General features: G+C 51.2%; 1 protein-coding gene across 1 annotated transcript; it reads right to left on the bottom strand.

Annotated features, from left to right (window-relative positions):
* Positions 1–332: 332 nt before the first annotated feature.
* ATP6V1B1 (ATPase H+ transporting V1 subunit B1) lies at positions 333–25885 on the bottom strand. Its single transcript, XM_005891747.3, has 14 exons — positions 25667–25885; positions 18897–18952; positions 7418–7516; positions 7118–7211; positions 6463–6540; positions 5784–5923; positions 4752–4853; positions 4186–4283; positions 3024–3147; positions 2713–2863; positions 2387–2469; positions 1340–1444; positions 1001–1130; positions 333–893 (listed from the first exon to the last, which is right to left on the bottom strand). Exons 1-14 carry the CDS (start codon positions 25782–25784, stop codon positions 730–732), a joined length of 1542 nt encoding a protein of 513 aa, XP_005891809.1. The 5' UTR covers positions 25785–25885; the 3' UTR covers positions 333–729.
* Positions 25886–26716: the final 831 nt, after the last annotated feature.

Below are 26716 nucleotides of genomic sequence, written 5' to 3'. Positions count from 1 at the left end.
CAGCCTTCCCTGCCTTTTAGGAAGCATTCATGACTTCACCGTAGATGGGACAGAGGAGGCAGGAAGGGAGGGCATTACAGAAGAGTGGGCAGTTTTCAAAGGAACATCAGTATCCTGGTTTTTAGGATGCTCTTCACCCATTTCTTAACCGGGGGCACTTTTCTTCAGGCTATCTCCCCAGCAACTCCCCTAGAGTAAACCAAATTCCTTTCTGGCATATCTTAGGCAGGCATCTTTTGTGGCCTTGAGACTGTGCTTTCTATGGCCCTTGACCTCACATTCCTAAGATACCTATTAAGATACTTTTTAAGGAAGATAAATATTTCCCTAAGAAGAATTATGCTGTTATTGGTTAAGACACTAATGTGTTTTTTCTTTTTAAGGTAGAGAGAATAGTTTAATGAACCTCACGAATCCATCACCCTCAGCTCCAACAATCATCAATGTTTTACCAATCTTATTTTTACATGAGATGAATTCTTATGGGATGGGGGCTACTTTTAATATACAAATGCTCCTATCAGAACAAGACAGAGAATACAGGCTTAACCACCTTCTGGTTCTCAATTCGGGGAATCCAGGGAAAGGACTGGAATGTAGAAGTGGCCTCCTCTCTCCTCATAGCCCGTGGCGGGCTGAGGGTGGGCACGGAGTTGGTTAAAGTGTGTGGACCGTGAGGATGGGACGGACGAAGGCGGTCCCTGGACCCTGCTCCTGGGGCGGGCGGGGCTACAGCGCAGTGTCGGCTTCAGTGTCCTGTGGCGCCCCCTCGCGGGAAAAGAATTCATCGATGATGTTCTGCGGGATGCGCTTCAGCATTTCCTTGGGGAAGGTGCGCAGCAGCTTCCAGCCCAGGTCCAAAGACTCGAACACCGAGCGTTTCTCGTAGGGACCTACGGACAGAGCAGGAGTGTCAGGGTGTGTGTGTGTGTGTGTGTGTGTGTGTGTGTGTGTGTCGGTCGGAGGCGGTTGCTGCCTGAATGCCCCCAACGCGCCTCACCCTGGTTGATGAACTTCTTCTCAAACTTCTGCAGGAATTCCAGGTAGAGCAGATCCTCGGAAGTGAGCGCCTCCTCTCCCACCACTGCCTTCATGGCCTGCACATCCTTCCCGATGGCGTAGCAGGCATACTGGGTGAAGGGGGCGGGGCGGGGGTGAGGGGATCAGCAGTCACGGCAGGCTTACCGCAGGAGTCCCGTGTTCCCCCATCTGACTGTGCGTCCGGGGACCCCAAAAGGGGAGGGATTGTTTGCCAGAGGAAAAGCTCGTGATCCAACTAAGGCTCCAGCCTCCAGCTTCTGAAACTAGCTTCCCACCAGCCCTTGGGCTCACTCCTTACCAGCTGGTTGGAGACATCTCCATGGTCCTTTCTGGTCATCCCCTCCCCAATGGCGGACTTCATCAGCCGCGACAGGGAAGGGAGGACGTTGATGGGCGGGTAGATCTGGGGGGAGCCGCAACAGGGAGTGGCAGAAGGCAGGGTCCGAACTTTCCCCTCCTTCTCCCCTCTATTTGTCTTCCCTCCCTCTGTGGTTCTCCTGAGACTGGTCCTTATTCATCCCACAGAAAGATGGGCTGGTCACACCCCTCCCCCTTTATCTCCCACAAATCCTGGGGCTTGGGTATACAGGCGTCTAGATGTGTGTGCCTAGATAGAATGGAAGGGGGAGTTCATGAAAGTCTAACTATTTCAAAACTTTTGATTATTATTGAGATGAAAACGAGTTGAAACTTAATAGCTCTTAGCTGCAAGGGAAGAAGCTGCCAAAGAGGAAACAGTCCTCTTTGGGACAGGCATATTGTTCACCACCTACTTGTCTCAGTTACCTATCGTTTTTGTTCAGTAAAGCAAACTACTGGAAAGAAAAGAGAACTGGCATTTATTTTGTATCTATGATCTGCTAGATGCTTTCTATATCTATGTATACTTTTATACTGCATACTTTTTTGTTTTGGATTTTCGCTTGGGGGGCTGTATTAGGTGACATGTAACCAGGTATTGAAGCTGTGCCCCCTAGCAATGGAAGCATGCAGTCCTAACCGCTGGACCACCAGGAAATTCCCACCAATTTATTTTGTTCTCCACAACGCAACTGTGTGATACGTATTATCATTCCCATTTTACAGATGTGGAAACTGAGGATTAGAGAGATGAAATGATTTTCTAAAGATCCCACAGCCAAGGAGGCTGGACTCCACCCAGACTTGTCTTCTTTCTGGGGACCAAACTGTCTTCATGGGGATTAGCTCCTGTTTGGGGTTAGCCTTGCCTGGCCCCTCCTCATTCACTAGAGGTAAAGTGCAGTGGGAAGCGGTATACTGGTTACTAGTCATTGTCTTTGGAGATGGTAGAGAGACTTGGAAGTGGGTAGAGAGGGGATGCTACCTGTCTGTTGTGAAGCTGTCTGTCCACGTAGATCTGTCCCTCTGTGATGAAGCCCGTCAGGTCTGGGATTGGGTGGGTGATATCTGCAAGGAGAAGCACTGGTGTCAGTAAAGATGGTGTTCAGGTCTCCACACACGCAGGGCCATGTAGGTTCTATTCCCTCACAGGAGTGGGTGACAGGTAGAGGCAAGGAAGGGACAGTGCCTACCCTGCTGGAGGAGTGGAGCTACTGTGCATCCATGGAAAGAAGCATGGGTCCTGTCAGTGTCTGGGTGGGACAGGAGGGCAGGGGACTGGAGGGGGCAGTGGGCAGGGAGGTGGCTCACCGTCATTGGGCATGGTGAGGATGGGGATCTGAGTGATGGATCCGCCCCGGCCCTCCACGCGGCCCGCCCGCTCGTAGATGGTGGCCAAGTCAGTGTACATGTACCCAGGGAAGCCTCGGCGCCCAGGCACCTCCTCTCTGGCAGCTGAGACCTGAAATACCCGTGGGCCTTGGGGTAAGGGGATGATACAAAGAAGGGGCATGGGGGGTTCAGTGACCACGAGGAATGGGATGGGGGTGGGCCTGCGTGGGCCAGCTCTGGGCTCATGACTAGGGGGCGCTGAGCCTGACCCTCCTCGCCAGCCAACTCACTTCCCGCAAGGCCTCCGCATAGGAACTCATGTCCGTCAGTATGACCAGCACGTGCTTCTCACACTGGTAGGCGAGGAACTCTGCCGTGGTCAGTGCCAGGCGCGGGGTGATGATCCGCTCGATCCTGCAGGTATGGCCAATGGTTAGAGCACCTGGAGGCCAGGCCTGTGCTCCCTTTAGCCCCCGTGCTGCATGGAGAGTGAACTTGGAAGCTGGTACAGTGCACAGCAGCAGAGGACTGGGGAAGATGAGCCCTAGCCCCTGGCCCCCAGGTCCAGGCCATGGTTCCTGGGAGACTGGGCCCTCAACCACATCCTGCTGTTCAAGGTGGGAACAGGGACAGAGGCTGGGACAGGCAGGCAGGGAGCTGGGTGAGAGGACCAGGCAGGGCCCGGAGGGCAGATGGCATGTCAGAGCTCAGCAGCTGGCGCTCTGCATATCCCTCCCCAAGGGCACCTGGGCTTGGGTCAGCCAGAAGGCTCCCACTCTCTGTGTCCTCAGGGTTCCCTCCTTCCTGTTCCCCTCTCCGTTCCTGAGCACACGTGCGGGCCATATACTTGCCTGCCTTGCAGCGCCTTCCACAGTGAGTGCTCCGGGGCCCTTCCTCCCGCTCCAGTCACTCAGACCCCAGGCCCTGTGCCCATGGCACTTTTCTTTAGGATACCATCTGGGCCTCCTGAGCTCTGCTCCCTAGTTTCTGGAGTACCTTCAGCTCCCAGGACAGTTTTTGGTTATTGGTTAGGTTATTAGTATTAGGTTATTATTAGTATTAGGTTTTTGGTTTTTGGTTTTCATCACCTGACCTACAGATTTAAATTCACATTTTCTCAACTTTTAAAATGGCAGTTTTTCTAAGCAAATCGTTTAGGGAAATACCTCTTTAGTGGTGACCTTGCGGAAGCAAGTCTAAGATGAGGAGCCCTGACTTAGGGCAGTGACTGGATGCAGGTTGTAGGGAGGGTGGATGGGCTTCAGACGGCCAGCAGGCGGTGGTCTGGCTCTCGCTATCTCCTCCTGCACTGTCCCCACCTCTTCCCCAGCCTCAGTTTTCCCATCTGCACAATGAGGGGTTGCTCTCCCAGCTCTGGCGAAGCCTGAGACCTGGGCTCCAGGTCTTGGAAGGGGGCAGGGCCTGCTGCCTACAGGTAGCGTGGGTGCTCACGTGGGGTCGTTGGCCAAGTTCAGGAAGAGGCAGACGTTGCCCATGGTGCCATTCTGCTCGAAGTCAGACTTGAAGAACCTGGCTGTCTCCATGTTCACCTGGACACACGGCAGGGAGGGCTGGAGGTGGGGCCAGGCCCCTCCCATCTCTTCCAGCAAAGCCTATTACTATAGTATAGTATAGCTATTACCAGCTATCAGTCAGTGGGGTCTCATCAGAACCCCAGAGAGAGGTTCAGACGTCAGGCTGAGCTGCTCGGTGTCACCCTGCTCCTCACCTGACCCGCTAAACCTCTTGTTCCTCTGAGTGCCCCTGGGCTCTCTGTCCTGAAGCCATCTTTTCTCCCCTAATTTCCTCCTTTCCCAGCTGCCCCAGAATCCTCTTGGGGCTGCTGTGGGGGACACACTGCCCAGCCCTCATTCACACTCTTGCCTATCCCAACAGACAGGCCAGGTTCTTGGCTAGAAGGATTACGTCTCCCCCCTTAGATGGGGTATGCCTGGGGCCAAGGGGCCAAGGGCCCGCCCGCCACCTACAGAACTTGTCATCTGCCCAACCTCTCTTACCCCCATGGCTGCAAAGACGATGGCAAAGTTGTCATCATGATAGTCCAGCACGGCCTTGGACTTCTTCACCAGCCCAGCCTGGCGGCAGATCTGGGCGGCGATCTGGGGACAGATGGAAGGACATCAGAACTGGAGCCTGAGCCGGCGCCTCTGGGCACCACTGAGAAGTGTGGGCAGGGCGATGCTCTGTCCATCCTCCCGCTGAGGCCTTAGGTGGGAGGGACCCAAGGTCACACATGGAAGGGCTCCCCTGGGTCCTATAGCCGCTCCCAGGGGAAGGGCCGCCCCAGCCCAGGGTGCCTGTCATGAAGAGCAGGGTGGAAAAACAGTTCCAAAGAACAACTACCTACCTCGAGTTTGGGGCAACTAGGTCCTTCAGAACCCCCTGTCCCCCGCCCCATGCTGGGGTGTCTCTGGGGCCGGTGGTGTGTGGGATTACCAGATCCAGGATGAGATGTGTGTAGGCAGGAGTCAGGGACACTTAGACCATCCAATCACTCCGGGCATTTTGAAGGTGAGCTGGGGTGCATCCAGGAGTCGTGGGGGTGGGTGGTCAGTGGGGACCATCTAGAAACCTTGTCACCCCAGCTGCTCTGGGAAGAACTGGGCTGTTCGCTCTTGGTGGTGGGGGTAGGGTAGGAAACTTTCCCAGAGAAGTTCCACACAGTTGTGGGGCTGGCATGAGGTGGGGTTTGCTCAGTGCAGGCAAGTAAAGAGCACCATGAGGACCAGCGGGTAGAGCTGTCTTCTCAGCTGAGCAGGACTTTCAACACTGAGGTTATGTGTGGGCTCTCTCGTGAACCAGTGGGGGCCCCACTCACTCAGGAAGGAGGCTTGCAGATCTGTCTGGGGACACCACGGGGGGCCTGTGCAGCTCTGAGGCCCGGAGCTGCCACAAGACAGCTGCCGGTGGCCCTAGCTCCGCTGGCCCCTGCCCACTCGGCACAGGAGGCACCCTTGCTGGCCCACAGCTCTGGCCCCTGCTCCTTCCCTTCCCCTTGGTCGTGCCTGCAGGCCCCACACAGTCCTCACCTCATTGTGAGGGAGCCCAGCTGCTGAGAAGATGGGGATCTTCTGACCACGGGCAATGCTGTTCATGACGTCGATGGGCGAGATGCCTGTCTCGATCATCTCCTCGGGGTAGATGCGGTCGTGGGGGTTGATGGGCTGGCCTGGGAGATGGCAGTCACAGGCCCTGCAGGAGGGTTCAGGCCCTTCCCCGTGTACCGCCCCCAGCCCTGCCCCAGGAGCACTGTGGGACAGAATTTTCTTCGATGATGGAGACGTGCTCTAACTGCGCTGCTCAGGATGCAGGCCTGGCCACCTGTAGCTACTGAGCACGTGCAGTGGGGTTGTGACATGAAATTTTATTTCATTTGAATTAGTTTGTATTTAAATAAAAACCACAGCCCATTGCTCTGTTCGATGGTACCATCTAGGCACATTAGAAGTCTTGGGCATGTGGGGAATTTGCACAATGATGATGGCATTTTATAGGAATGGGACGTGAAGTGCTGCTGGCCCCAGACAGGGAGGCCTTTGCTGCTGTGGTATCTCACCTGATCCACCTGTTGGTCTGACCAGTCCTGGGGGTGAACCCTGGGCAATGTCTGAGGCAGAACTTCCGAGTGTGAGGTGACACAGGCTGTGACTGGGGTGGGGAAAGGTGGTTGGAAGCTGGGTCCTGGGAGCTGTCCAAAGCCTCACTTACCGTTGATATCCAGGAAGTCCTCTGCCATGACCACTGGCCCCTTGTCAATGGGTTTGCCTGAGCCGTTGAAAACCCGACCTGGGGGTGGGTGAGGGGGCTTGGAGAATGCTCAGGACCAGTCCCGGGTCTCTCACTGCTGCTCACCCTCCACACCACCACCAGCTCCCACCTGTCCCTCCTGTCCCAAATGCCCCATGTCCCCCTGCCCTCAGCCCTCAGTGATCCCCAGGGGGCTGGCTACAGTGACTTTCCCCTTGGGGGCCTTCCCTCCTCTCCTGGAAACCTTTATAGGCAAGACCTTGGCCGGGACAATGACTCAAATAAGGGCTTTTTAGAGCTGGAGAGAGGAGAGAGCCAGGGATGGCAGATCTTGGGAGATAACTAGGGGATGTGCAGTTCACTCCAGCTTGACCCCAAACGTCCTCGTCCTCTAGTTTACTGAAGTTGCCTTCTTCATGTACTGAACACCTGCTGTATGTCAGGCCCTGAGCGCAGGTTGGGGGTCAAAGAGAAGGCACAACCTCTGACCTCAGAGGGCTCCCAAGGGAGGCAGACAGCTGGGGAGGCAACAACAGCATGGTCTGTTAAGCACTTGGTCAGGGACGCTGGACTGGACGGAGAGAGGGGCGCTCCACCCCCCAACCCTACCCCTCACCCAGCATGTCCTCTGACACTGGGGTCCGTAGGATGTCCCCCGTGAATTCGCAGGTGGTCTTCTGGGCATCAATCCCAGAGGTCCCTTCAAACACCTACAGGATAAGAGGTTAGTTACTTTAACAGGGGGTTTGCTGGGGAGAATGGGGCCTCCCATTCTAGGCTCCCTTTGTGTCCAGCTCTGGGCAAGGTGCTTTCAGGGAAAACAGGCCATTTTCTGCCTTTGGAGTTTATGAGAGTGTGGACACTTTGTGGGTTCATTCATTTATTCAACCAGAAACATCTTAGTGACACCACTTACCTGCACAATTGCCTTGGTCCCAGACACCTCGAGCACTTGCCCACTCCGCTGAGTCCCGTTGGGGAGGGTAAAGTTGACAATCTCAGCATACTGGGCAAACTGGTAGGAGGGGAGAGCAGCCCAGAGTGACAGTGAGGACAGACAGTGAGACAGAGAGACAGAGAGACACTCCTCCCTGTCTCCTCCCCAGCCTTCCCCGGTCTCAAGCTCCTTTCTCCCATCCTGTGCCCAGACACTCTTGGAAATGAACTTGAGAGACCGGTTAAGTGGAAAGTTTGAATTCTGTTTGCAAGGCAGTATACTTGGGTGGGTAGGATCACTGACTTTAGAGTTGGAAGATCAGGGTTAGAACTGAAACTCTGACACTTAGAAGCTGTGTGACCTTGTGGAAGTTACATGATGTCTCTGAGCCTTACTTTCCTCATCTTTAAAGTGGGTATAATACTAACCCCTATTTCATAGGGCTGCTGTGAGAAGGAATATATACTATATGGTAAGTCATTATCTGGGGCTGGGACCTTGTAACAGCTCAATAAAATGTAGTTGTTATTATGGCTGTGTAGGTCTCCTGACCATTGTTTCTGCCCCTGTGGATTAATGATGAACACACTGGCAAAGTGCTGTCCTTGGCTCCCACGTGTCCCCATCTACCAGTGGCAATCTTTCCCTGGTCACGGGGCTGGGATCAATTCATGTGTAGTCCTCACAGTCTTCAGGAATAAAAAGAATCAGGCAATCACTTCTCTTTTGGTTAAGATCAAGGGAGGTATTCATTCTTAGTGTTAGAATCAGGCCGATATCTGGAATATATAAAGAAATCTTACAACTCAACAGTAAAAAGACAAATACTGGACTTCCCTGGTGGTCCAGTGGTTAAGAATCCGCCTGCCAATGCAGGGGACACAGCTTTGATCCTTGGCCCAGGAGGATCTGCAAGCCATGGGGCAACTAAGCCCGTGAGCCACAACTCCTGACGCCCACGCACTACAGCCCGTGTTCTGCAACAAAGAAGCCAGCGCAACGGGAAGCCAGAGTACCGCAACCAGAAACGAGCCCCTGTTCACCACAACTGGAGACAGCCCGTGTGCAGCAAGACCCAGGGTGGCCAAAAGCTAATTTGTTAATTAAAAAAGATGAACGTGCTATTTTAAACTGGCAAAGGATCTAAATAAACATTTCTCCAAAGAAGATATACACATGCCCAACTAATTAGTTATTGAGCTCCCCTGGTATCTCAGCTGGTAAAGAATCTGCCTGCAATGCAGGAGACCTGGGTTCGATCCCTGGGGTGGGAAGATCCCCTGGAGAAGGGAATGGCAACCCACTCCAGTGTTCTTGCCTGGACACTTGCCATGGACAGACAAGCCTGGCTGGCTACAGTCCCTGGGGTCACAAAGAGTTGGACATGACTGAGCCACTAAGTAAATAGCACAAACTAATTAGTCATTAAAGAAATGGAAACACACAATGAGATAGCACTTCACACTCATAACTCTAATAAAGACAGATAATAACACGTGTTAAGGTTGTGGAGGAACTGGAACGCTCAGACACTGATGGCGGGAAGGTAAAATTGTGTGGTCACTTTGGAAAATAGTCTAGCAGTTTCTGAAAAGGTTAAACATAGAGTTACAATGTGACCCAACAATTCCATTCCCAGGTGTATACCCAAGAGAAATGGGAACACATAGCCACATAAAAACTTGCATGTGAAGGTTCACAGCAGCATTATTTATAATAGGCAAAAAGTGAAACTAACCCCAAAGTCCACAAACTGATAACTGGATAAACAAAGGTGGGATATCCATGCAGTAGAATACAAGTCAGCTTTAAAAAGGCATGAAGTGCTGATACAGGCTACAACACGGATGAACCTTGAAAACATCATGCTACGTGAAAGAATCCAGACACAGCAAGCCACAGAGGACGTGGTCCCATTGATACGGAATGTCCAGACGGTCCAATCCACAAAGCAAAAAGATCAGTGATTGCTGGGGACTGGCGGAGAAACTAACAGGTGCAGGGCTTCTCGCAGGTGATGAGAATGTTCTGGAATCAAGTACTGCTGACAGTTGCACAAGTCTGTGTATAGACTAAAACTCACTGAACTATACACTTGAAAAGAGCAATGTTTATAGTGTATAAATTATAACTCAATTTAAAAAAACGATCGGTCTTTCCCTCCAGGATCACAGATGAGCAGGTGGAGGGCCGCCCAGTGGGAATCCCCAAGCTCTGCTGTCTGTGTGTGCTTCAGGAGCCGAGTTCTAGAGCAGGCTACGAGCTGAGCCACAGAAGCTGGGCTGAGGGGGAGCCCCTCCCCTCTAACCCTGGTCCTCAGCTCTGGTCAGCACCAGGAGAGCTAAGTCCTCCGCCTGCGCCTTCTTCCAGGGGAGGTACTGAAGAGAGTACAGAGCATTGCCCGGCATCCCTCAGCTTGCTGCCCATCCATCTTGCTTCCTTGATTCACTTCAGGGAATAAGTCATAATCATAATCCAATAAAAATAAATGATGAAAAGATGGCGTCGCTTCATGCAGTGTTTCTAATATTCTGGGAAATTAAAGCACTCCTTTAAATTACTCCTTGGATATTAGAGGACATCAAAAGTAAAATGACAGGAGAAACAAAAAATAATAAAAAGGACAGCACTTCATGCCACAGCTGATAGCCAGCTGTACAATGTTTTCTGACCATAAGCAAAGTAAGGTAGAAGCCAGTAACAAAAAGACAGTGAGAAAAAACTTCTTATGTTTGGAAACTTTGAAACATTCTACATATCAGGTTAGAAAACATTTAGCACTAAACAAAAATGAAAAACTGTTTTTCAACGTATATGTGACACATTTAAAGTTTTAACTGCTTATATTAGAAAAGAGAAAAGGCGGAGGTAGTTTTGAACATATGCAACATTAAAAGTCAGAAAAAAGAACACCATTAACATTCCAAACAAAGTTGAAGAAATAATAAAAGGGCAGAGATCATTGAACAAGACACAGATACATAATAGAGAAGATCATCAAAGCCAAACTGGTTCTTTGAAAGCTTAATAAAACAGACAAATCTCTGGAAATGCTAAGAAAAAAGACATGAGTAAATAATTGTTGCAATAAAAAGTCAAAATTAGCTGTACTAATACTATTAAAAATAATTTTAAACTTAGGACTAACTTCATGCAGCATTTCAGATCTTAAATTAAATGAATAAATTTCTTGAAGAATACAAATCAAATCCAATTAAAAACAAAATAGAAAACCAGGATACACCTATAATCTTCAAGATATCAGATAAATAACTTAAAATATTTCCATGAAGAAAACACTAGTCCCAGATAATTAGTGAGTTCTAACAATCAAGAAACAAATAATTTGAAACTTACTTAAGCTCTTCAAAACACTGAAAGAAAAACTCAAGTCTTAATTCATTTTATGAGTCAAGGATAATCTTGATACAAAATAAGATATTAATGGGAAAATTATAGGCAATCTCAACCATGAACATAGATGCAAAACTACTAAGCAGATATTAGCAAATGAAATCCAGCAACGTACCAAAAAAGACCATGTTACAAACAAACCAAGGAAACAAAGAAAAAATTTTTAAAAACAAAAAATGAAGATAAATGCACACTCACACAAAGAAAAATAAAAAAGACTAAGCTAGGATTAATCCAGGAACTCAAAGTTAGTCTAATATTAGAAAATCTACTAATATGTTTACCTTATTAATGAATTACAAGATTAAAAAACACATTATTTCAACAAGTTTTAGAAAAAGTTAAAACTACCCACGATTTCAAACAAAAACAAAAAGAACAGAATAAAAGGGGAATTCCTTAACCTTAAAAAGTAGCCTCAGAAAACCTGTAGAAAATAGTATAACGTACAAAACATTCTCTTTAAAAATAGAAGCAGAACAACACTGCCTGCTATCATCGTTCCATTCAGCTTTATTGGAAGAACTAACCAAAGTAATAAGATGGAGAGAAGATAGAGATTAGAAGAAAGCAAAACTGTAAAATGAAAAACTCCCAAACCCCAAATCTAATGGATAGTATCCCCGAAGAAACTATAGACTAATTTCTCTTATAAACATAGAGGCAGAAATTATAAATGAACTATTGGTCAGTCAAATCAAATAGTATACTAAATAAATAAGCAAGTATGACCAAGTAGGGTTTATTCCAGCCACGCCAGCTTAGATCACCAACCTTTGGGAATCAGTCAACACCTCACAACATGGTTCATAATAATACGGAGTTTGTGAACCTAAAGGAAAAATCGCACGGGGTTATGTAAATAGAAGCCAAAAGGCTTTCGATATAATCCAGCAGTCATTTTCTAATATAGTTCTATGTAAAACAGGAATGGAAGGGAACTCCTTGCATACTAGACTATTTACCAAAGCCAGCATCAATATCCTTATAAATGGTAAAATGCTAAACCCATTTCATTTCCAGTAAAATCAGTAATGCACAGAGAGAGATGCTTATATCACCACTGTTACATAATATTGCTTTGGAAATTTTAGTTTAATAGTAAGACAAAAAAAAAGTTGAAAAGTATACTAAACATAAATAATGTTCTGTTTTGTTTTTTTAAAAATTTCTTTTTTTAAAAAAATATTTATTTTTTAATTGAAGGATAATTGCTTTACAGATTTTTACTGTTTTCTGCCAAATAGCAACATGAATCAGCCAAAGACTGTTTTTTGAAAGGTTCAGAAATGTTGAAGGCGGGCTGTGGAAACATTCCAGATTATAGAAGGCTAAACAGACATGATGATTAAATGTGATAGTCAGCCCTAGACTGAATCCTATTCCAGAGGGAGAAAAATGCTATAAAAGACTTAGTAGGTCATCTTATAAACTGGAATATGGATTGTAGATTAGATAAAAGTATCAGTGTCAATTTCATGTTGAAAGCTACTGTGGTTATGTAAGAGTACATCCTTATTCTTCAGAAGTACACACTAGAGTTTTGGACATAAATTACCCTCAAAAGCTCTAAAGAAAATAAAAAGAAGAACACACACACACACACACACATTCACTCAGAGCAAATGCTAGAACAAATAGGTATATGGATGTTCCTTGTACTATTTTTATTTTTGCAACTTTTTATAAATTTGAAATTGTTTTAATGAAAACTAAAATTAAAGTATGCCAATGGAAAAAGAGACAGGATTCCCTTTGTTTGCAGGTGATACTGTATACCTAAAAAACCTTCAGAGGAGCTAGTTAAAAATGAAACCAAATAAAAACAACCCCACCCAGAATTAATAAGAAAACTTGGCTATATATAAGATAAATATATAACAGTCAATCTCAAATTATTTTCCATTATATGTTATTATAAGATTTGAATATAGTTCCCTGTTATACAGTAAATCTTTGTTGCTTAGCTATTTTAATTAGCTTGTACCTGTTAATCCCATTCTCATAATTTATCTCATAATCTGAAAAATAAAATAAAACGGAGTCACTCTTGGTTTGTGTTCTCTTCATTAAGTTTTATAGTCATGACTTTTCTTCTGTGTGTGTTTGCTATACCTCAATTAAACTTAAAACAAAACAAAACTGAATCACTTTGCTGTACATCCGAAACTAACACAATATTGTAAATCAACTATTCTTCAATTTAAAAAGAGTGTGTTTCTCCCCAAAAGAATCACAGAATGTTAAAAGGGATCATTCAACAAAATGTATGCAAAAAGCGAAAAAATCAATCTCTCTCTTTTCTATTCCAGCAATAAACAGAAGAGGAAATGGAGAGAAATATTTCATTCACAATAGGGTCAAAACCCATAAGATATCTGGAAATAAATTTAACAAGAAAAGTACAAGAAAATAATAAAATCTTACTAAAGGACAGAAAACAAGCCCTGAACAAATGGAGAGCAATAGTGTTTTCCAAAACAGTATGACTTACTATCATAAAAATTCAAATCCTTTTCAAATGGATAGAAATTCAATGCTTCCCCAATGAATTGTTTCTCCTGGAACTTAAAAATGATCTTAAAATCATTTAAATGTCTGAGAATATCCAAAAGCAGTTATGGAAAAGATTAGGAGTGGAGGACTTGCCTTGTCAGATATTAAAACATGCTCTAAAGCTACTGAGGTCAAGTGGTCAGTGTTGGTGTGAGGAAAACAGAGATGGGGAAGGCTACAGTTCAGAAACAGAGCCCAGATTTTAGGAGATTATTAGAGAGCAAACGTGGCAGATGAGTTCACAGGAGAATAGAATCTGTTGTACAAATGGTTCTAAGATAGCTGGGTATCTACTCCCATCATAAACACAAAACAGACTCCAGGCATATAAAAATTTAAATATAAAACTAAAACAAAACACCAGAAGAACTTTTCTTCTTTCCCTTCTTATGGAATAATCTAGCTAAAAGCTGGATAAGAGAGACATCTTTAAACAAGATAAGAAATCCAGAAGCCACCAACAAAAAATAGAAATCTTTGATAACACAAATATTTGAAATTTCTGGATGACAAAGATACCATCAACAAAGGTGAACAATAAACAAAGCAAAATGTACAACTCAATACATTGGAAGAGTTCACAGAGAAGGAAGTGAGACGTCAACAGAGAAAGATACTCAACTCCCCCTAGTCATCAGGGAAACACAACTAGAAGCAAGACAGAACTAGTCTTAGCTATTAGGCAAAATTACAGGTGACCACATATTCAGGGATGAAAAGATGCTAGGAAGTGGGTCCTCTCATGTATCACTGCCTTGCTGGACAAGCAATTTTGCTCCAAGTTGTCAATATCTATATAAAAAGAAATATACACTTTGAACCAGCAGTTCTATTTTGGGACAGTCTATCCTGCAGCAATAAAGGCATCCTACTATTTGTAACAGCAAAACCTGGAAACAGGCTGAATGTCTGTCAAAAAGGAAGTACATCGCAGTACATTCACATTTACACAGTAAATCCAAACCACAGTCACTATCAAAAGGATAACTAAAATCTACCACATGGAGGAAATACTCCACACATTTTAAGAGACTAACAAACACCAACATTAATATCTGGCATGCTCATATTTGCCCACATATAGCAGGATCTTTACTTGGTTATCAAGAGGTTGGGAATAAAGAGGTCAGGAGCAAATGGTTAACTTTGTGTTTTTAATTTCACTCGTTGCAAAAAGCATGTTTTGTGTGTGCACGTAATTAAAATGTAAAAAAAAAAAAGTTGGGGGGACTTCCCTTCATTGCAGGAGGTGGGGGTTCCATCTCTAGCCGGGGAACTAAGATGTGGGAGGTGCCCCGTGAGGACAAAAAAAAAAGGAAACATATTCAAGTACAGTGATGTGGCTGTCACCATCATTACCATCGTTATATTCCCTGCTGTCCACAATCCAGTGACCGTAAGGGCCAGGGAAGAGGGGTGGACGGCTCAGTTCCCCAAAGGGGTGTGAGCAAGACAGGGTCCTCTTTCCCAGGGCACCCCTGCTGGGGTGGAACCTGAGACCGGAGGCTTCCCAGCTCTGACAGTAGCTCTGGCTCGGGCCCCTCTTTGTCCTGTAAAGAGTATGCCAGGAAGGCGATTTTGTTCTCCCCTCAAGCACCCTCAGATCCCGCGGAGTGGGGACCCTGAGAGAGGGAGCTCGCTGCAAGAGGAGTGCTCTGGGGTCCGCTGAAGGGACTGGCTTTGGCTTCGCAACCACAAGAGGGAGCCCGAGAGCAAGGACTAGCCGGGTTGGGGCCGGGAAACCGGTGAAGTGCGAGTCCTGGCTCCTTCCCCTCTTCCTGCTCTCTGAGGGCCTTCGTGTCTCTCTCGGAAACGGCCACTGGCCTCGTTGTCTGTGGCGCAGATGGGGGGCTGCTGACCTCAGGAGGAAGATACTGGACAGAGCCCCGGCCCGAGTGGGCCCAAGAGAAGACAGGCAGCTGAGTGACAAAACCGATCTTTGTGTGTGTGTTGGGGGCGGGGGCGGGGGCGGGGGTGAGGGAGAGGGGAGAGGAGCTGGCGCGCGGAGTGTCCCTGAAGGATATGGAACGTCAGAGACAATGCACTTTAAACAACAGGAAGGTTACAGCCAGACAGAAGGAAGAACTGTCAGAAGCATGGGGCAGGCATGGAAAGTACTGTCCAGAATCCTTTGGGAAGAGAATGCGTTATTTATTTGCGGGGAGGGGTGGGCTTAGCCACTTCGAGCAGGGTGTGCAGCGAGAGAATTCCAGTGTGCAGCGATGAGCTTGGATTTCTACCCTGTTCCCCAGCCACAGGCCTGATTCTCTCAGTTCGTTACTAAGAGGATTGCAGGGAGTGTGGACAGTTCAGTGCAACCCTCCTCCTTCGCTGCAGATTCAACCCCGATCCCAGCCAGCCAGGGGGCCGACACAGGGGCCTGGAAAGTTCTTAGCAAGTCCAGCAGGATGTGTACAGGGTGTGCTGCCTCCCAGACCTCTGCCTCTGACAACACCCAGGGCAGTCTGGGGACTCCTCCTTGGAGACTGTTGTCTGAGTTGATACACACAAGCTTTTCCCCTGAAGTTTGGGAGCTGCCACAGACATCTGGAAACAAGTCTGGTAGATAAGGTGAGTCTCAAATAAGGGCCAGTTGGAAACACAGAATATAGGCGCCAAAGATCCTCCAGAGCAGCGGTTCTGTGTGGTCTGGCCCTCCAGGCAGCAGTAGCCACTGGGAGCGTCTCAGGAATGCACATTCTTGGGTCTCAACCCAGGCTGCTGGCTCAGAAACCACTGCTCTAGTGAAATCTCTCTAAAGTATTTCAGGCAGGTGGACGTGAGATATCCAGACTCCTGTTTAATGCTTGCAGAACCTGTGCACTTGTGTGTGAGGGTACGTGTGTGAGTGTATGAGTGTGCTTTTGTGAGATCAGGTCTTGGAGTGTGGCTATTCAAGAATCTAGAAGAATCCATTTTATACTTGACAAAGCAGAGATGTAGCATTTTCTGGGTCACAGACCCTAGAAAATCAGATTAAACTGTGGAAATTATGGCCCTCCCCTTCAGTGCACAGGCATATGACTACTTCCTTAGAAGGTTTGCATACAATCTCCAAGCCCTTAGTATCTGGCTAAGAACTTCGCACTTATTTTTTGCCAAGTGGATTCTTAGTTCCCTGACCAAGGATCGAACCTGGATCCCTGCTGTGAAAGCACTGTATCCTAACCGCTGGACCACCAGGGAATTCCTAAGAACTTCTGACCTACACAATTCTTCCCACCAGCTATTTTTCCTTTTGAGGCAGATGGAAGCAGAAAGCGTTATTGCCTGTGTGATTCAATTTGGGCAGAAGGTGGCGCTATAGAGACAGAATTATGGCATTTTTGCCCAAGCAACTCTAGAACAAGGGATGTGAGACAGTGGAGAGAGATGCATAAAGGTGCCTTCTCCAACTCCTGCACTTATGAGGCTATCAACTGCTGGTTCCTTTCCTTCCCTCTGCAAGCCCGGGGTTCTCTGAGTCTCTCCATCACGCAGTTACTATGCAAGAGTTACAGATGCGCCCCGGAATCTCAGGAGCATAGCCTGGGATCTATCTCCAGTTTCACAGTCCAGCACCAATTTACAGTTGACAACTGGATGTCTGTATGGACACTGACTCTCCTTACCACGCAGCGTCATGTAGAGACTGACAGGGAGTGTGATGGAGGTGGGCAAGGGAGCAGGAGATTCACTGACTATTTAATCAGGCATATCAGCATATCCTAGCTCTTCTTGAGGAGGAATAATAACAATACATTCATCTGATTTGATCCCCACAACAGCCCTATTGTCAGTTAATAGATGAGGAAACAGGTTTACAATCCTAGACAGATGGTTCTCAAACTTCGGGGAACATCAGATCACCTGGATGGCAATGAAAAAAAGCTTCTGGGCCCCACCCTGAGTTTCTGTCAGTCTGGGGTAGGGCCCTAGAATCCGTATTTCTAACAAGGTCCCAGGTGGTGCTTATGCTGCTGATCTAGAATTGACAGGTAGTTAATAGAAAGGGTGGAATGATCTGGGATTAAAATTGAAGAAGTCTGAGTCACACTGTCTGACTCCATCACACTTCTTTCCAGGACATCCCCGACACTAATGGGCCCAACTGTGATGTCCATATGAGCTCGGAATCTGTTTTCCCGAAATGAGTGGGTCTGATCTTTTTAAGAGGGCCAGATTTTGACAGGCCCATAATCAGTCACACTCTTAAATTCATTCATTCATTCACTCACCCTTCCTTTGAACAAACTGAGCAAGCATGATGGGCTGGGTGTTCAGTAAAAGTGCAGTGTGCGGCTCTGGGAGCCTGGGATTCATAAACATCATCCAAGTCCAATTGTGGGGGTTAGGGAGAAGATTTGGTCACTACATGTGACCAGTTGGTGACCAAATGCCTTGATGGATGCTGCTGGCAAGACAGCACACAAAGTCAAGAGCAGGGACAAGCTCACTGTCCAGAAGGCTAAGAGAGGCTTCCAGGAGAAGGTGAGTCAGAAGAAGCGATGAGGAAAAGGTCATTGGGAAGGCAGAGTATGTGCAAAGGCCTGGAGACATCAATGGGAGCTCCACACAGAGACAGTGTGGGTTTCTAGGTGGGGAAGGGAGAGTGATGAGACGTGGAGAGGTGTGCAGGACCCCACCAGATGGAGGGTCTGTGTGGGGAAGGCATGGGGAGCCCTGGTGAATTAGGAGGAGGGGAGGGAAGGGGTTGGGACTGCATGGCAGAGGATGAGAGGGCGCCAGGCTGGGGACCCAGAAGCCATGGCTCTGAGAAGGGAGCAGTGGGTGGGAGAATGCTGACAGAGCATGAGCGCTGACAGACGGGGGCCCAGGAAGGGAGGAATCAAGGATGGCACCCAGGTCCAGTTAGGGTGTGGGTGGTGTGGGGCGGGAGACAGGACTGGAACCAACAGTGGCGGGACGCAGAGTGACCTGGGAGCTTTGCAGGGCTCTTTGTGTCTCGAGAATCCCCAGCCTCGAACTCAGAATACTCCCAGTGTCTGCCATGGTCCTGCAGTTCCCAGGGACACCAAGTCGCCCACACCCTCCGCTACGAGGCATTCTTCACTTCCCACTCCAGCTGCTGGCTCCCAGGCTGAGGTATTCCGAAGACCTTTGAAAACCTCCAGGTCTGGAGAAAAGTTAGCTGCTATCCCTCTGCCTGCCACCTCCTCCTCTTCCCTTTAAAAAACATCCCTGAGCGACTGGTGGGAGATTCCTGCCCTGGGAGAAGTTAGATATAGCCATTCTACTGATGAAGAAAGAGGCGTGATAGCCCAGTAGGCCCTGCTGATGGCTGGTAGGAGCAGGTCTCTTAAAGGCCAGGGTGGGGTCCACAGAAAAGGTGGGAGGAGGAAACCCTGGGTGACTGAGGGTGGGAGGGTTAGGAAGAATGAGGTGGGCGCCTGGGAGACCCCTAAGGGCAGGGCAATTTAGAAGAAATCAGCGCAGGGGCAGTGAGCACTGAGATTTAATTGTCCCTGGGAAGAGGTGGAAATCTTACCTTGACCTGATCCAGCACCACCAGGGGCCCATTGACGCTGCACACGGTCCTGTAGGCTGGGGGAAGGGTGGAGGCGGGTGAGGGTCTCATACTGACAGACAGACAGACAGACTCACACACACACAGAATCATCCTCTGCCCTCCCTCCCTCTAAGCACCACCCCCACCCCTCTTGGGACCCAGGCCATCAGGATCATTAGCTGTGACAGGGCCAGCCACCATTGCTGTAAGGGTCATGCCCCTGTCCGCAGGGCCCCCGCTGTCTCGGACACCTGCAGGAGGCTGGGGGAGGGCCAGGGCCAGGGCAGAGGCCTCCTCTCCCCTCCGCAGTCAGCCAGAGGTCTTTTTTATCCCTGAGGCCGCTCTGGCCTCAGCCCCCACTCACCCACTCCCTCCTCTCTGACCCACAGCATTTCCAAAAGCTGGAGATTCGATAAGAGCTGCCCTCTCTACCCCTCACCCCACCCCTGGCAGGACCACACTCCTCTCCATCACCCACACTGACTGGGCAGTCTGTGTGTGAGTGGGGTGGGGGTCCAGGCATCAGGGAGAAAGGCCAGCAGGGCCCTGCTCCTCCATGAAGCTGGGTTCATCGGGTGCCTGTGGGGGAGGGGAGAGAGTCGAGCGTGGACTGGCAGGCAGGAAGCTTGCTTGGTTCTGTGAGGGGCTAGCTGAGGGCCCCTGAGCCCCTCCCTTGCCTGTAACCTGGAGACATGGTATCCCTTCCCCAGGCTCCTTTCAAAGTGCCAATGAGACAACCGGGAGGAAGGAGGCTGGCAGGGCGGATGGTTGGGGGTGTCTTCGAGGTCGCTAGGTCACTTCCAGGCTGGAAGGGCCTCAGGTGGGAGAGGGGTCCAGCCCTTTTCTCAACAGGCCAGAAGGATGGGGCCCAGAGGAGTGGAAGCCTACCCAGGGTCACAGACTTTTGTGGCAGAGCAGGGGCTGGGGCCCCCCCACCTCGTGCTTCCCATCAGACCACATGGCTCCCAGCTACCTGCTCTCATGGTTCCAGCAAGCTGGCTGCCCAGCTGCCCTGCCAGGTGAAGCTAAATGCCCTAGCCCATGCCCTCCCTGGTCTAAGGCTCAGTGGTCAACCCCTTATTTTTGTGAGATCTAAGTTCCTTTCCCAGGGACTTGGGCTTGGAAGACCAAGCGTGCCAGGGGATCTTTGCACAGATGTTTGCCTGGTTATCCTGAGCAATTAGGAAAACTCAAGAAAGAGAAGTTCTTCTTGGACTTGGGCCCTGAGCCAGGGCCCTCCCTCACCTTCCTGCCCTCAAACCACCACCCACCTGAACCATCCTCTTCTCCTTTTCCCATCTTCCGTCTTAGCCAGGCCCACCCCGGTGGCACCGGGAACCAGGCTCTAGAGAGGGCTGCACCCTGGGGTCCCCAGCCAGCGCTCCCTCTCTCTATGGCCTTCCCACCAAGAAGCTCTGGTATCTTCCCTCTTAAAACCATGCCCTCCGCCCCAATCCTTGTCCAGCAGCAATGATCACAGCCCAGCCTCCCACAAGCCTGGCTCCATTGCCCTCTCTTCCTGCCATCAGGAGGACGAATGGGGTGTGGCTTCGTGGAGGCACACCTCACGCTCCAGTGTGGCTCTGCCCTGGGAAGGGATGACAGCCTGGACGTGTTCCCCTCCGCAGCTCCCTGAAGGCCCTGCCCTAATCGCCCCCCTCAGACCTCCTCGGACCCCCTCCAGCTACTCCTTCATACCTTTGGATGCTGAGACCTCAAGATGGTTACCTGGCTCCGACCTCTCACATCTGCCCTCCAAGCTCCGCTTCCCTCCCTCTCTCCCTTCAAGCCTGACCATTAGAGGCCTTCTCAGTACCAGGCTATGCAAATAAAGGAGGCAAATAAAACATGGAGCCTACAATTTAAAAGGGGCTAAAGTGGCTCAGATGGTAAAGAATCCCCCTGCAATATAGAAAACCTGAGTTCAATCCCTGAGTTGGGGGTCTTCCCCAAGTGGGTATGGCAACCCACTCCAGTGTTCTTGCCTGGAGAATCACATGGACAGAGGAGCCTGACGGGCTAGAGTCCATCGAGTTGCAAAGAGTCCGACATGACTCAGAACTAAGCACAACACAAAGAGGAAATAATTGCCAATAACTGCTACAGATGGAAAGAGCAGGGTGGGTGGGAATGGGCTGAAGGAGGCAGCTTGCAGGAAGAGCCATTTGAGCTGAGGCTCCAAGGTCAAACGGGGTCATCCCGGCAGCCCCCAGAGAGCTGGACGAAGGGCACGGCTGGCCCAGGTGAGGAGGTCCTGAGGCCTGGAGAAGGGCATCGTGGCTGCCGGGCACAGGCTCACTTTTCCTGTGAAAGAGGACGAGTGAAGGCAGGGGTGCCTGCCAAGGCACAGGAAGGCCCGGCCTCTGGAGGGGGAGGACAGAGGCTGTGGCATCAGCCTCCCCACCAAGAAAATCACCCAACAGCCACACATGCCCTTCCTGGCCAGGTGGCATTTTGCCCACATCCTCTGAATTACCAGGACTGTGTGGAGTGGAGAGGGCTGAGGAGTCCAGCAGAGGGAAGGTGGGGGACTGCGAGGACAGGGGATGGAGCATGGGGCAGGGAGACCCCGCATTTCCAGGGAAGTGCTGGCATCTTACCCGCCTGTGGAGAAAATACCAAGACCAGCCTGAAGAAAGATCAAGTGGGGGTGCGGCGTGCAGGGAGGTGGGGGTGCAGGAGAGGAAGAGTGCCCCCCACCAGATCCAGAAATCCCCAGGGAAACATTTCTAACTCCACCGGGGGTGACGAGTCTTTCAACTTCCTCCCTTTGTTCACAGCTGGCTCCCCCCAGTTTCACATCTTGGTGATACCCAACAACTCTACCTGCGGAGGGGAGGAGTGGTGATGGTCACAAAGAAGGGAGTGATCTGGGTGTGGGTCTGGGGGAGCCAGGCAACGTGTTTGCCTGCAGTGGAGCTGGGAGCTCCATCCGAACTTCTCAATTTCACACAGTTATGTCTCGAAGTTCCAGCTCATCATAGCCCATTCCCAGGCTTCTGGCAGGCCTGGAGCTGGGCTCTCATTGCTGACTGAATACAGCACTGGGGGCATCCCTAGTAGCTCAGCTAGTAAAGAATTTGCTTGCAATGCAGGAGACCCTGGTTCAATTCCTGGGTCGGGAAGAGCCCCTGGAGAAGGGATAGGCTACGCACTCCAGTATTCTTGGGCTTCCCAGGTAGCTCAGTTGGTAAAGAATCTGCTTGCAATGTGGGTAGACCTGGGTTCGATTCCTGGGTTGGGAAGATCCCCTGGAGAAGGGAACAGCTACCTACTCCAGCATTCTGGCCTGGAGAATTCCATGGGGGTCACAAAGAGTCAGACAGGACTGAGTGACTTTCATATGGCATAGCCTGGACTATTCATTGCAGATAATCCAGTTATATGGCCATTTCCATCCAGCCTCTGGTGACTGGCTGCCTTCAAGGCCTCGCCCTTGACTGACCAGGTCCTTTCCCTTCCTTTCCCTCTGAAACCCCACAGCTGGCACCCAGGAGAGAGTCCTGCTTTCCAATTTGTCTGTTACTCGAGGCAGATCGTGTCTCTCCCCTCAAACTAGGGGTGTCTCCTCTGTTGGACTAGACAGTGTCTTTTCTTAGAGCCTTTCTGGTTTGGACACAGCCAAGGTAGTGGCTGTGCAACAAAGGTGTCCTTGATCGGAAGCCAGGCCTTTTGTCTGCACCCACACCCAACTCCGACTGTGCCCATTGCATGCAGTGGCAAACCGAGGCCCAGGAAGTCAGCTGACTTCTCCGAGGGCCCACCACAAATCAAGACAGTGTCTGGTGATGCTCAGGCCTTAGAGCCCCTACCCCAGCCCCGGGGCATGCCCCTGACCCCGGAGATGCTGCGGGAGGCAGGGCTTGAACCAGAAGACCCCTGAGGGGCACAGGCCTCCAGAGACTTTGCAGACACTCCCTTCAGCTGCTCTGCCTACCCCCTCTCCATTGTCCTAGCTGACACTTTGGGTTGTTCTCTGGGCTGCGGGCCCCTGCCTGCCCCCACCTCCCCACCGCCTTCCCTGTCAAAGGCTCAGCGGGGCTCCGCTAATTAGGGCCGGCCCGCCACACCTGCAGCGTCCTGGGAGCGGACTCAGGCGGGCGCCCATGCGTGAGGCCAAGGGGGGGGACAAGCCCGGGGCAGCAGGTCCTGCACCTCCTCCCTGATCCCTGCTGGAGGGATTAGGGGAGGGTGGGCAGGGGTTAGGAGGGTTTTTAGAATCAACCCAAGACCCTGAATGGTGGAACTCTCTCCGTCACCTCCCCAGCCCTTGGTCGAGGAAACCAAGGCGGCCAGTGGTTTGGCACTCAAGTCCCTAGGCGATCTGACCTGGCTCCAGCCCTCCTGCCAGCCGGTTCCTCCTAACCTTTGCCCTGGTTGTGTGCCCTGACCTGTCGCCCTACTATCTTCTGCCCCACACAGTCAGCTAAAGCCCCAGGTCACCTCCTCTTGGTGCAGAACAGCTCTAGCTCCGAGGAAGGCAAAGTGGTCCTTTCCTTCCCAGGGTGCATACTGCCGCGTCACTCCCCATCCTGATTCCACCCCACTCTCCTTTCTGACCCAGTCCCCTCCCTCAGCCACAGCAGAGAAATCACTTTTGATGCCTCAGGCCTGTTTAGTCCACCTCCTCCTTCAGGAAGTCTTCCCCTGGACTCACCATCCCCACCCATGGCCAAGTGAGCTGGGGGGCAGGGAACCAGCTGCCCCACCCCCGTCCCCTGGCTCTCTGGTCCCTCAGCTCTCCTCCTGGGCTCTTTCTGCCTCTACATGAAGTTCTCTTGCCTGGAAGTGCTTAGAGTCCCTGGTAGGGAGAGGAGGGCAGAGAGAGACACAGGAGTCCAAACCCCCAGGGAGAAATAAACCCTCCAGGCTTCCGAGGAGGAGGGGGAGTTGGAGGAAACTCCAGAAGCAAGCTGAGGAATCCAGCCTCCCTCAGGTGGGCTGCTGGCCGGCCCGGGCCCCTGGGTGGGTGCTGGGAGGACACTGGTGTGCGGCAGAGGCACAGGAGTGGCCTTTGTCATCGCAATAACATCTTTAATGCAGGCGTGGAGCGAGGGGCTCACCCCGCACTGACCTGTGACTCTGGGTCGGCTGTTGGGTGTGAACACAGTCACCTGGGTAGGGGCCCCATGGGGTGGACCAGGGGGACACTGCTTCCCGGGCTTCCAGACCCGGGTCAAACCTCCTGGGTGTTGCACGTTGTGCCAGGGCTTGTCGACTATAAATAAGCCTGCTGGGAGGGGACTGGCGGGAGGGGATCCTGGGGTAAGGTTGCACCCTGGGAGGGCACATTCCAGGAAGGAGGAAAGGGAGCCAGACCTCAGACCCAGCCCTATTCAGCACCCAGGCAGCTCTCCCACTCTCACAGGGGGAGGGGGAGGCCATCACAGGGCCTGGACAAAGGTCAACCAACTCTGCTCAGGTCTCCAGGTCTGGGCTCGGACTCAAGGGGGGCCCAGTCACTGCACATTTCTGGGCCTTGGTGACCCCAGCTTTGCCCTAGGGGAGAGTCTGGACCTTCATCTTCCCCGGTCCCCATGGCACCTCCGTGATAAATCTGACCCCACTCAGCTTCTCCTTGGCTGGGGTTTTCCACGCCCCTCAGTGCCCCCACCCAGAGCTGCTCCCCGAGCCCTGGGCCTGGTCATTCTGCTCCGCTCTCCGCTCTCCATGGTGTGGGTGTGCTGCACCCCAAACCCTCAGCTGCCTCCGTGGGGCTGGCCGGCTGCAGACGGAGGGGTGGCTGTGTTAGGCCAGAGTCCCCCCATATGCACCCTCTTGGGAGCCTCTGGCTCTGCTTAGCTGGTGCCGGCCAGGCCAGTTTACTCCAGTGAGCTGGGTGTCTGAGAATCCAGTAATTTGCCATACCAGACCAGGGAATGTGACCTTGGACAAGGAAAGATGATGGGCGGGGGTGGTACAGGCTTTGGCCCTGGGGCCTTACCAGGTTTTTGGCCCCAGACATCTGGACTTGGCCCACGCCTGCAGGACAGGCACTCGAGCAACCCCCAACGCCCCTTAGAAGCTCACAAGGGTCTATCCAGCCCCTACAGCCCCCACACCTGACACCTGGGTGCCAGGCACTCGCCCTTCTCCCAGCTGCTCACACACTGACGTGTGACGCCATCTGACCACAGTCATCCATGTTCTCCCTGTGAGCCCACATGCTGGCACACACACCCCCTTACCCAAGTGTACAAGCATGCACACAGTCTCACATATTTCCTTTCTGATGGTACACACTCTCAAGTTGTCACAATCGTATTCACACACATATATCATCACCCAAGTGGAGATGGGAGCACACACACCCCCCAGGCACAGCCCTTCCCCAGAATGCACACACCACGAGAGGTCACACAAGGGGTCACACGTTCCCCTCCCTGAGAATGCACACAACTCCTCATGCTGAGTATCCTGGGGTGCATATGAACACACCCCAAACACATCCACACAGGGGCACACACACACACACACGCATGCTCTTGGGGGCAGTTGGGAGCTCTCTGTGGACTCGGGGTCTCAGTGCAGGGTCACTGATCACAGGAAGGTTCCTGCAGCTACTCCGCTGCCGCTCCTCTGGGGTACCCTGGGCTGGGGACCTCTGTCCCCCCGTCTTGGCCACTCCGCAGCACGAAAGGCCCCTAAGGTTTCCCCAGGTCTGGGTCCTCCTCTGACCCTGAGGCTGAGGAGCAGGGCCTGAGGATGCAGCAGTCCACCCGACCACACCGGCTGGGGGTCATACTCACTGATGCGGGGGTGGGTGATGTAGTTTCGAGTGACCGACTGCACGTGTTCTCGGGCGGCGCCCAAGCTCGCGCCTCCGCCTGGGAGACCCCTGGGCCTACTGTCTACTTCCGCGGCCATGGCGTGTCGGGCTGGGAGCTGGTTCCTGAGCCTCCCACAACTCAGCCGAGCTGGAGCTGGAGAGAGCCGGCCGGCCTCCTCGGGCAACCACCCCTCCTTCCACCCTCCTCTCCTCTCCCAGGGTTGACTGTAAACACGGAAACCTGGCCCTTTGGCTCGGAGCCCTTCCAGATCTGGGAGGTGCCCTGGGCCACCTGGGAGTGGGAGGCTGGGGAGGGGCAGGGGCGGGCTTCTCCCACCTCTGTCTGTCGGTTCCATGCTCCTGACCCAGGCCTGCAGCTGGTTTGAACTCAACCCCTTCCCCTGGAACTTCAGGCGCTGCTACAGCCTAAGCCCCTCACATCTCCTCCTGGCTCACCCCCACCCCGGCCCCCACCCTCCAGAGCCCATTTCCAGCAGCCTGCCATCTCCTCAGGTCTTCTGTCTTCCCAAAATGCCCTCTCCCCGCCCCATGCCCCCTTGCCCTGACTATTTCTGGGTACCTCTTCCTCCTGCAAAATTCCATGATCATCTTTGAACATCTATAGAGGATCATTCTTGGGCCAGCTTCAGGGCCACCTCCTACAGGAAGCCTTCCCTGGATCCCCCAGCACCGTGGATTCACCACACATCTGATCTCTTTCCTATGTCATGCCGTTTTGAGGAGTGGTCTCATTGCCACCTGGGGCTGTGAGCCCCTAGGAGCTCAGCCTGTGTTGCTCATCAGACTTGTGTCCTCATAAGCCTTTCTGTCTCATAATACTGAGGGGTTCCCTGAGGACCAGCTCACCTCTCCCTCTGATCGCACTGTCTCACCTTATATTTCACCTCCAGGGCCCCAGGCAGCAGGTCTGCCCTGACTTTTTCAGCCCAAGGCAGAAACTACAAATGAAAGGTCCCTCTTCATGCCTGCTGGCTAAAGAAATTCTCCCCTGGGATGGGGGGTGGTGGGG

Source organism: Bos mutus, chromosome 11 (genome assembly GCF_027580195.1).
Source record: "Bos mutus isolate GX-2022 chromosome 11, NWIPB_WYAK_1.1, whole genome shotgun sequence".
NCBI lineage: Eukaryota > Metazoa > Chordata > Mammalia > Artiodactyla > Bovidae > Bos > Bos mutus.
This window is presented reverse-complemented; position numbering and strand designations above follow the sequence as displayed.